The sequence below is a fragment of the Oratosquilla oratoria genome, chromosome 1, assembly GCF_046742065.1.
Source record: "Oratosquilla oratoria isolate Oo_2021 chromosome 1, ASM4674206v1, whole genome shotgun sequence".
Lineage (NCBI taxonomy): Eukaryota > Metazoa > Arthropoda > Malacostraca > Stomatopoda > Squillidae > Oratosquilla > Oratosquilla oratoria.
In genome coordinates this window covers 35,265,493-35,277,517 of record NC_134777.1, presented here as the reverse complement: position 1 = coordinate 35,277,517, position 12,025 = coordinate 35,265,493, and the positions used below count along the sequence as shown (strand labels likewise).

The 12,025-nt window shown below is 41.9% G+C and overlaps 1 protein-coding gene across 3 annotated transcripts in view; it reads left to right on the top strand.

Moving 5' to 3' along the window:
- LOC143032846 (GTP-binding protein 1-like) overlaps window positions 1-12,025 on the top strand; it is a 135,859-nt gene that overhangs the window by 50,912 nt on the left and 72,922 nt on the right. For all 3 annotated transcript variants that reach the window (XM_076198011.1, XM_076198020.1, XM_076198030.1), the window contains exons 8-9: window positions 2,084-2,228; window positions 5,764-6,024. In XM_076198011.1, coding sequence (XP_076054126.1) covers window positions 2,084-2,228; window positions 5,764-6,024 — 406 coding nt within the window. The remainder of the gene's footprint in view (window positions 1-2,083; window positions 2,229-5,763; window positions 6,025-12,025) is intronic.

Sequence of the window (12,025 nt, the reverse complement as noted above, 5' to 3'; positions counted from 1 at the left end):
ATTCACCTCCTCTTTCTCTCTTATTTTCTTTCCAAAACATCTCTTTATTACTTTCAATATTTTCTGTCATAATTTTACTCCATTTCACATCTACCCTCCTCTTTGCCTCCTTTATATTATGCTTTACTTCTCTTTTCTTTGTATCTCTCATGTGATTCCCTCATCCTATTTTGTAACCAATCTATGACAGCTCGCTTCCTCTCTTCTACAACCTTCTTTACTTCCTCATCCGACCACTCACTACCCTTCCTTCTATTTCCTCTTATCCTCCTTGTTCCACACACCATCTTTGCATACCTTGTGACTCCTTCCTTGAACCATCCCCATTCCTCCTCCATCCTAGTTCTACTGTATCTTTCATATCCACTGCTCTCTCAGCTTCTTTTACTCCTTTTCTTTCTCATTTAACCTCTTCACTATGGGGCACATCGCACGTCTGGCAGCATTAGCTGCCGGACGTGCAATGTTGCGTCTTAATAATCGCATTATAAAAAATAAAGTCAGTGCTCAATCGTTCGTTCTCTTTCATCCGTGTATTTTGATAACCATAGAAAACTGATGAAGCCAGTTTAGAGAGAATGAAAATTACGTAGGTACGACTACAATAAATATAATCAAGATGGCAACGTCGGCAACAACGAGTACCCACTTGCTCCTCATGCCGCCTACGTAGGCGTCACTGTATGGAAGTGGTTAAGCAGTTCACTCTAAGCACCTCCCTACCTTCTGTCCTTTTCCTCTTTCTCCATCTATCCTTTACTCTCAACTTACCTTTCACCAAAAAATTATCTGATATTCTCCCACTCTCTCCCCTTACAACATGTACATCCAAAACTCTTCCTACTATACTCCTGGTTACCACTATATAGTCCATTAATACTCTATCTACCACCCTTCCATCCACCACCCTCTCCCATGTGTACTTATGCTTGACTTTCTAAACACTGTATTTGCCATGATCAACTCTCTAGACACATCACCATCAACTCTCCACAACAATTTTATCCTGGAAATCCACACTTCCCAGCCACTCCATCTATTGGTTCATTTCCATCCCTAGCATTAAGATCTCCCAATACCACTACATTGACATTTCTCCCTAATCCCTCTATACACTCATTTAAATCCATCCAAAAGCCTCCCTTTCCTGTACACTCTTCTCACTACCCGGCCCAGATGCACTTACAAAAACCCACATCAGTTCCCATTTTCACCTTCATCCACATTAACCATGAAGAAACCTACTCCACTACATGCTTACCTATCTCTTCACTTACTAGTATAGCTGCCCTTCTCTCCCTCGTCCTCTCTTCACTCCTGAGAACCTTCCAACTACACTCCCAAACTCACATTCGCCCCTCTCAATTCAGTTTCACTCAATGCCAACACGTCCATCTTTCTTCTCATAAACATACTGCCTATCTTCCCTTTTACTCTCATCTGTACCATATCCGTGCACATTAAAAGACCCAAACCATAGGGTACTGGTTGGAAAACTCCTAGACCCTCTTATGCCTTTACTTTTTTTTAGGAATGTCCCCTTTGTAGCTACAGGGAGAAGGATGCCTAGTCCCATCCCTGTCTGTTTTTTGTCACCTCATACAACTCAAGTGGGAAGACTTGGTGGCAGCATTCTCTTTCCCCACCACAGGGTTAGGGGAAAGAAAGGAAATAAATATTCAGAGAAATGGTATAGGACAGTAACAAAGGGTAACAAGTTAAACATATCCCAGTAATGCCCTTCCGAATTGAGTGCCTTTGAACTATTTATTGTAGTTGCCCACCAGGTGATTTTATTTTGCTGTGTAGTACTCCTTTAGTAGCAAATTGGTTAAGGATATAGGCTTGGTGCTATCTAGTCATCATAGGAGGGAGGGATTTTTTCTTCTTTGCTACAGGAAAAAAGATTAAGTGTGTGGTAGGTGTAGTTTCATTTAGCTAACCTCCCCCACTCTAAAGGGGAAAAGGCCTTTTGGTATGTATCTAAACTAGACTTTTTCTGGGAAGATGATGTTAATGAAATTGATATTTATAAGAACTTCTTATATTGAATCATGTTTAATGTTTTTTTTATTGTTTGCAGATTATGTCCAATTTTCCAAGTGTCCAATGTGTCTGGAGAGAATCTAGATTTGCTAACAATGTTCCTTAACCTGTTGTCTTCAAGAACACCTCAGGATGACACTGAACCAGCCCAGTTTCAAATTGATGACACCTATCAAGTTCCTGTGAGTAGACTATATATTATTGTTCATAATTTCTTTGTTCTTGGTTGTCACATCCATTCATTAAACAATAGGTTTATTTGGTTCAGTTTTATATCTTTGTATTTATTGCATGATATAAAATATTACAAGATAGCGTCAATAGAATGTATTGATTATTTTCCTTTCATACATTTTCTTTCCTCTATAGCTCCTCAGGCTTTCTGTTTGGTGTTTGTAGCCTCCTAGTATCTTATTTTCTCATTTTCCTAAATTTTAGCCATTTCTCCTTGCAGCGTTTAGGATCCATTTTGAAGCACTTATCATATGTTGTTTAATACTTCAAGGTTGTCACTTGTCATACACAGTATCATAACACTTGGTTTAGCATTGTCTATGTCTGATACTGACATAACCTTCAGTCCACACATGGAAGACCTGACTGAAAAAAGAACACCTACTGAAATCAGTAGCAACCACAGGCTTTGGACAGCAGAAGTAAACTAATCACAATTTTCAAACAGTAGAGAACCACACTTGACTACAGTTTCACATCATGGTTCCTGACAATCAGGAAAACAGACACCCTACAAACTGTACAAAATAAGCTATCTATATACAGTCTTTTCTCCTTATAAAGAAGGTAGCCAGCCAAGGCATGCACCCACTTCTCATTCATTCCACATGTATTCCACACCCATCTAACACCCTTTTGTTGTCCCTTTTATCTTGGCTCCTTGTGGATGAAGGGCCATCTCTGGCTTCCCAACCACTGCATGGGCTAAAAGCAATGCAGCAAGACAGAGCACCTTCACAGCAGGGTCCAACAGCTGAAGCTTGTTTACCCCCACCATTTCATGTGTTGACTCCCTCCTTGTCCACTCACAGTTAATAACAGAAAATAAGGAGAAATCCCTCCCAGCCAAATAGATTCATTATCTATGCACAATCATTTCCCACTCACATCTGTCTCCTGCCATCTGGAGAATGGTAACAGGGTGCACCAAAACCACTTCAATAGAACACCACATAGAAATCAAAACTCCTCACAGAACATTACATGAAAGTGATAGGAACAGTCCCATGCAAGGGCCCTCAACTTTACTCTGCCATCTCATTACATCAGTAGTACAATCAACTGAATACAACTAAAAACTAAAGTATCTGTAACAACCTACCACCTGCACCACACAATGTGTCAGTACAAAAACACATTCACATCTAGATCACCAAATATATACTCCAAAACTGTTTACCTAACACCCTATTCATCAAATCCTCCAGGCAGTAGCATACATATACCATACATATACCAAAGGCTTTTTTCCCCCTTACAAGGGAGGTAGCTAAAAGACAAAGGCATAAAAACCACTCCCACCCATTCCATCCCTATCACACTCCAGCCACCTCCACCCCCTTCCCTCCCTCTTATCTTGGCATCTCCTGGATGATGGGTCATCCCTGCATCTTGTCCACTACCCTGGGTCAGTAGTAGTGTTGCAAGACACAGCACATCCACAGCAAGGCCGCTTCATCAAATCGGCAACCCCCCCTCCGTCCCTTCATGCAGAAAGGAGAAGATGGGGAGAAATCCCTTTGGGCTGCGTCAAATTTTTCTCACACATACTCCCTCTCCCCCCACCTCCCACCCATTCCACCTCATGGATCACAATATCATCCATACACAACCATTCTCCATTCACCACTATCTTCTGTCCTCTCCCGTCTTTCCTCAACAGATATCCTCTCTTCCCCAGAGTGCCTTTCACCACATCCATCCATCTCATCCTAGGTCGCCCCCTCATGTTCACTCCTTCCACACCTCTTTTACTAGTCTTTCTTCACTCATTCTTTCCATGTGTCCAAACCATCCCAATACTCTTTCATCCACCCTATCTCCCAGCTTCCTTTCTGCCATTCTCCTCCTCACCTCCTCATTTCTCACTCTATCCAGCCTAGTAACCCCTATCATACTTCTCAGACACCTCATCTCAAACACATTCAAACTCCTTCTCTCTTCCTCTCTTATGTTCCATGTTTCTGCCCCATACAGTGCTGTCGGCACAATCACGCCTTCATATAACCTCCTTTTAGCATCCATTCCCAAATGTCTATTTCTTATTACACTTTTTAATCCACCAAGGTATTTACTCGCTTCTCTCAATCTACATTCTACCTCCACCCCCACTCCTCCCTTTCCTGTTATGTTCGCACCCAAGTATCTAAAACTATCCACTTCCTCCAGTCTCTCTCCCTTAATGCTCACTTCCAGTCTGCTGCCACTTTCTCCCCTTGTACATCTCATCACCTTACTTTTACCCACATTTATCTTCAACTTCCTTCTTTAACACACTTTCCCAATCTCTGTCACCAACTTCCTCAATCCTTCCTCTGATCCTGCCACAAGTGCAGTGTCGTCTGCAAACAACAGCTGGCTTATCTCCCACTTTTCTCCATTTTCTTTAACCATCTCCAGTAGCCCCACAGAAAAATCTCTTCCAAGAGAAGTAAGAACTACACTAGCATCACTGCATTCAGGTCACCATCCAGCACTAAGACAATACCAACACAGAATGGTCCTGGCCATAGAAACAAACTACCCCAGATGTAAGCATCACACAGAAGACACTGAAAATCATAAATTACTGCCCCACTCAAGCCATACCCAACCAACAACCTGGTATTTCTTCCTTGAGTAAGTTATGAGGCAATCCACTGGTTACCTGTTACCTGGGAATTGTGGGTCTCCTGCAAAAGATATATAGCGCCACAGATTAATTGATTGATTGTCTCCATGTCTTGTGGAAGTCCTCCATACTCTTTGCTAGTTATTTTTGTTCACTACCAGTCATGCTCTACACAGTTCTGTGTGGGAGTCCCGCCTCACCCATCTCATTTTATCACACAAGCACTACCAGCTGGAAAAAAATTACTACTCAAACATGTACAACAACCTACCATGAGCACCACTCAATACATCCACACAAAAACATATTCACACCCAGATTATTAAACAAACTCTTCAAGATAAACCACCAAATCCAATACTCCACCAACACTCTCTGGACATCAGTCCCACAGAAAAATCTCTCAAGAGAAGTAAGAATTATACTGGCACATTTGCATTCAGACACCATCCATCATTAAAACAGTATCAACACAGAATAGGCCTGGTGACAGAATTGGGTTGCCCTAGCTGCAACCTCCACACAGAAGATACTAAACACTTCACCCAACAATGCCCCATATTAACAGTCTTTAGATTACAACATAGTTCTTCTCTGAGTGATCTATGGGCCCACCTGATGGCCATTGACAGTTACCTGGGAGTCTTGGGTTTCCAGCAAGAGAGACTTAGGGGAACAGATTGATTGGTTCTTTATTATTATTAATATTATTATTATTATTATTATTATTATTATTATTATTATTTGTTTTTTATGAAAAAAGAATTGCATTTTAGACTTTATGGACATACTAATACTTCAGACAGTCTAGCATTCTTTTTTATTTATTCATTTATTTATATATTTTTTTATTTATTTTTTTTTTATTTCAGGGAGTAGGAGTGGTGGTGTCTGGAACCTGCACTAGAGGAATCATTCGAATCAATGATACACTGCTTCTTGGCCCCAATGGACTTGGTGATTTCATCCCAATGCCCATCAAGTCTATACACCGCAAACGCATGCCTGTACGAGAGGTCAGGGGAGGCCAAACAGCTTCATTTGCTCTGAAGAAAATCAAGATCAATGAAGTGCGGAAAGGGCAGGTTCTGCTTGACCCCTCACTTGTTCCTTCATCTTGTTGGGAATTCAAGGTAATGAGAGTTATGACCCGTGGACTGTGGGAGGCAGCCTTTACTGAAATTGAATTACCTTGTGGCATTAAGAATGAAGCACTTACCATATATCCTCATGTCTATCTATCATTATACCAAAATGCTTCTCCCCTTCTTTATGGGAGGTAGCCAGCCAAAGAATGCACCCACCCTCCTCCCATTCTACACTCATTGTACACCCATTTGTTTTCTTTTTTATCTTAGATCCTTATGGATAAAGGGTCATCTTAGCCACCTGCCCACTGACTAGGTTAGAAGTAATGCAGCAAAACACAGCACCTCCACAGCAGGGCTTGACAGCCAAAGCTGCAGTACTCCAACTGCCTCATTTTCTTGGTGATTCTCCCTTTTCATCCACTTATGAGTGAATACCCCATCTGGGGTATTGGCTGTATGTTATTGTGGGGTTAAAAGCTGATTAAATGAAGCGGCTTTGCTGTGGGTGTGCTGTGTCTTGCCACATTGCTTCTGACCCAAGGCAGTGGGTGAGATGCAGGGATGACCCATCATCCAGGAGGATCCAAGAGGGAGAGAGGGGTGGTGAATGGGAGTTGTTTCACACACCATCTTTACACACCTTGTGCCTCCCTCCTTCAAACATTCCCATTTCTTCTCCACTCCTAGTTCTACTCTATCCTTCACTCCCACTCTTCTCTCAGCTTCTTGTACTCATTCTCCTTTTCTTTCTCATTTAAGCAGTTTATTCTAAGCACCTCCTGACTTTCTGTCTTTCCTCTTTCTCCATCTATCCTCCAATCTCAACTTCCTTCCATCAAAAAATTATTTGATATTTCCCTACTCTCTCCCCTTACAACATGTACATCCAAAACTCCTCCTACTCTTCTCCTGGTTACCACTGTATAGTCCATTAAAGCCCCATCTACCACCCTTCCATCCACCACCCTCTCCCATGTGTACTTATACTTGACTTTCTTCCTAGACACTGTATTTGCTATGATCAACTCTCTAGACACCTCTCCACCATCGTCTCTCCACTACAACTTTTTCCTGGAACTCCACACTTCCCAACTACTACAGTAACCACTACAGTAACATTTCTCTCTAAATCCTCTATGCACTCATTTAAATCTATCCAGAAAGCCTCCTTTTCTTCTACATTTTTCTCACTGCCAGGCTCATATGCACTGGCAAAAACTCACATCTCCCTTCCCAGTTTCACCTTTCTTAATTTGTTCCTGTGACCTCTTAGAGCTTTCCTATCCTTAACCACTTCAGTACAATGATGCCTATGTAGGTGTCATGAAGCATGAGTGGGTACATGAGGATGCTGGCATCGGCATCTTGATAATACTGTACAGGTAGTTCTCGTTATATGTGGGGGTTCCGTTCGCATATATCGAACTATTGAACCTACAGTGCTCGACAAAAGTTCGCGGCGCCTCAGCGAATCTAAACAAAAATGCACAAAAATGTAATTAATCATTATATTTATTGGATTTTTACTCACCTAATACTTGGTTGGGAGTCCTTTGCGCTTTAACACAGCCTCAAGACGACGTGGAAGTGAAGCAGCTAGGTTGTGGAGGGTTGTAGGCTCCAAATTATCCCAGATTGCCTGAATGGCTGCCTCGAGCTTGGGTATAGAGCTGACGTCTTTGCCTTGTAACCTCTTCTTTATAATGTGCCACAAATTTTCAATTGGGTTCAAATCAGGGCTATTACCTGGCCAGTCCTTTATAAAGTTCACTTCACAGTCGTTGAGCCAAGTAGTGATGGATTTAGCAGTGTGGCAGGGGGCACCGTCCTGCTGAAAAACTGTGGCACCTGTTTTTTCAAATGATTCAGGTAAATTTTCACACAGAAGCTCCAAGTACACGTTTTGGTTCTGTTCCTTCACTACCCTTGCTGTCTTACGAGGAGATGCCTCTAGAGTTCGTTTTATGATGGTATCTGCCCTTGTAGAAGTCTTTGTGAGAGAGTGTCTGCGGTACATTTTTTTTGGTAGCTCCAATCCTGTGACCTTACCATTGCCTGTGACCTTACTATGGCCGATGCAGCTTATAGAAGCAAGCAGTTAATAGCCCAGATCATTGCTCTACGTGAATCAGGCAAGAAAACGAAGGAAATAAGTGAACAGTTAAACTGTGCAAAGTCTACAGTGAGGAAGTGGTGTGCACGTGCAAGAGATTTGCCAGATGACATTTTGCCTGCTCACAAACCACGCTCAGGACGCCCTAGAAAGACTTCTACAAGGGCAGATACCATCATAAAATGAACTCTAGAGGCATCTCCTCGTAAGACAGCAAGGGTAGTGAAGGAACAGAACCCTGGGGTGTTTGGTGAGGTGTCTGTGAGGACAGTGTCACGAAGGGTGCATGAGCTTGGGTACGTGAGTCACCAGCCTGTTGCTAAGCCACTTGTCACCAAGAAGCAGAAAGCCAGAAGGATTGAATTTGCCAAGAAATACTCTCACTGGACTGAGGACGACTGACTTGACGTTTTGTGGTCTGACGAGGCCACCTTCAGTGTCACCTGTAACCGTGGTGCAAAGGTGTACCGGCGACATGGAAGTGACCCGCTTGACCCTCGGTACGTCAAGGGTACTGTCAAATTCCCTGATACTTTAATGGTGTGGGGCTGTTTCAGCGACAAGGGCTTGGGGTCATTAGTAGTGTTACCCAAGAACTTAAAAGTGAACCAAAACGTGTACTTGGAGCTTCTGTGTGAAAATTTACCTGAATCATTTGAAAAAACAGGTGCCACAGTTTTTCAGCAGGACGGTGCCCCCTGCCACACTGCTAAATCCATCACTACTTGGCTCAACGACTGTGAAGTGAACTTTATAAAGGACTGGCCAGGTAATAGCCCTGATTTGAACCCAATTGAAAATTTGTGGCACATTATAAAGAAGAGGTTACAAGGCAAAGACGTCAGCTCTATACCCAAGCTCGAGGCAGCCATTCAGGCAATCTGGGATAATTTGGAGCCTACAACCCTCCACAACCTAGCTGCTTCACTTCCACGTCGTCTTGAGGCTGTGTTAAAGCGCAAAGGACTTCCAACCAAGTATTAGGCGAGTAAAAATCCAATAAATATAATGATTAATTACATTTTTGTGCATTTTTGTTTAGATTCGCTGAGGCGCCGCGAACTCTTGTCGAGCACTGTATGGGAAAAAGGGGGATACGTTCTCAACTCGGATTGATTTTTTTTTTATATATATTTTTTTTTACATATTTTATTTTGGCAAAGGGCTTACATACTGCATCTCATATATGTTTACATACATTTTAGCACAAGGCAATGGATTAGGGGCTGAGTGGTGCAGGCTCATCTGGGTTTTCATCATGTGAAGTTTGTAACAATGCTTCCTCGGGAAAAGACGCTACCGTAAACATCACTTATTTCGCCAAGCGTATTTTCTTCAGCTGTTTGAAAAATCAGTCTGTTTACAATTCACATTTCAGACTGCTTGCTACGCTTAAACTGACTGTTGATGTGCTCTGGAGATACACAGGCAGGCTTACTGCTTAGAGTTTATCCAGTGCGGAGAATAAACGATAATTCTTGCAGAGAGTGAAAATTGACTAAATTAATTGGGGCAGTAATAAGTATAAAAAATTAATTTGTTTGTGAAAAAAATAATTAATTTGTGTATCAAAAAAGCTTAATTACCTGCAGAAAGACAATGGTTTGGCCTATGAAACAGGAAGGATGCCTAAGACGATGCCGTCTGTACAGCTGCCGGTGTTGTTGTTGTGATAACGCCGCAGTGATGCCAGCTCTACCTAGCTGATGCAGCCAGTGTTACCACACGGCTTTATGCGCACCAACTTCAAATATATAATAGGTATTTTGAAAAAAATAATCGGCCGCGACTATTTTTATTATTATTTTTTTTTTTAGGTCAAATCGCATATCTTCGAATATATCCCCGCACATATCGAAAAGTGGTGCAAATTCTTGAATCGCATATACGCGAATTCGCATATATCGAAGTCGCATATATCGAGAACTACCTGTATATAGTTTGTAGTTGTACGTGACTTAGCCCCAATTCTGTGAACTGGTGTGATTACGTTTCTGTGTTTATCATTACTCAGAGTAAAAGAGAATGAGTAATACAGCAGTGGCTTTATATTTCATAATGCAAGTAGTGTGATGCAGCATTCATATGGCAGCCAATGCTGAGTGCGGAATTTGACTTGTACTGAAGTGGTTAATCAAGAGATCTATTCTTTTAATGCAATCTATCCCCTTTAATGACCTGAATATTATAATCACATCATCTCTTTCTCTTTGATCTTTCAAAGTTGGTAGACCCAGTGCTTTTAGTCTTTCCTCATATGGTTTATATGTGAGGCTAGGGACCAATTTGGTTATTGACCTTTATATTCTCTTGATTTTGCTTATATCTATCATTGTGTTTGGGGGACCATACCACTGACACATATTTCATTCTTAGATGGATCAGGGATGATAGTTTTTCATCATCTCTTCATCCATATAGTGAAAAACCTCTTCAGTCTTCTGCAGCAGTTTGTATGTCTCTCCCACAATCTTCCAGATATGTCTGTCAGATGACAGGCTGTCTTTTATCAACACTCCCAAATCTTTCTCTCTGTTTTTGTAATGGATTCTCTTCCCAAGAAATAGTTTAAGGATGGTCTTTTGCCACTATTCTCCATTTCCAGTATTTGCATGGTTTGGTATTGAATTTTATTTTCCATTCCTGTCTCCATGTGTTTGAGATAAAATGTCTGAGAAGTATGGTAGGGATTACATGGTTGGATAGAGTTAGAAATGAGGAAGGGAGGAGGAGAGCTGGGGTGGAAAAGGTGATTGCAGATAGGACTGATGAAAGAGTGTTAGGATGGTTTAGACATATGGAAAGAATGAGTGAAGAAAGATTAGTAAAAGAGGTGTGGAAGGCAGAGGATAGAGTGAACTTGTGGAGACAACCAAGGATGAGATGGATAGATAGGGTGAGAGGGGCATTGAGCTAGAGGGAAATGTCAGTCGAACAAGGAAGGGAAAAGGCAGGAGATAGGAGTGAGTGGAGAAGGGCTGTCTATAGATGATACTGTGATGCAAGGAAGGGAGGGGCAGGGGATGGGGAGTGGTTAGGGAGTGGTTATGTATGAATGATGTTTTGACACAGCCCAAAGGGATTTCTCTGTCTTCTCTTTTTCTGCATAGGGGGACGGAGAGGGGGGGTTGCTGATTAAGTGAAGCAGCCTTGCTGTGGATGTACTGTGTCTTGCTGGATTGCTTGCTTCTGACCCAGGGTAGTGGGTGGAATACAGGGATGACCCATTATCCATTAGGAGCTAAGTTGAGAGGAAGGAAAGTAGGGTGGATAGGGGTGGAATGGGTGGGAGTAGGTATATATCTTTTGACTTGGCTACCTCCCTTGTAAGGGGGAAAAATCCCTTGGTATATAGACAGATAGGCTCCATATAAGAATTAGTGTCTAGATCTTTTTACAGTATTCTACAGTCTTCATTTTTCACTCTTTTCATGATTTTTGCATCATCTGCAAACATGTTGGCATAGCTTGTTGTTCTTTCCATCATGTCATTGACAAAGACAAGAAACATTATTGGTGCAAGCACAACCTTGTGAAATTCCACTCATTAATGCTCTCCATCTTGACAGCTTACACTTTACTACTGCCCTCGTGTATCTTCCCCTCAAAAAATCTTTCATTCATTCAAGTAGTTTGCCTCTCAGTCCTCCAGTGTGCTCCAATTTCCACATTAGTTGACTGTGAGGTACTTTATCAAATGCCCTCTCTAGGTGGAGGTATACACAGTCCACCCTCGCCTCCCTCTTTTACAGAGCATCAATCACTCTCGAGTAAAAACTTAAAAGGTGCAATCACATGACTTTCCAGATCTGAAGCCAAACTGACTGTCTGTCAGATGTTCAGCTCTTCAAGATATTTGGTCCATTAGTCTTTCACATCCCTTTCACATAATTTCACTAAATTGCTGGTCAGTAATACCATCCTATACTG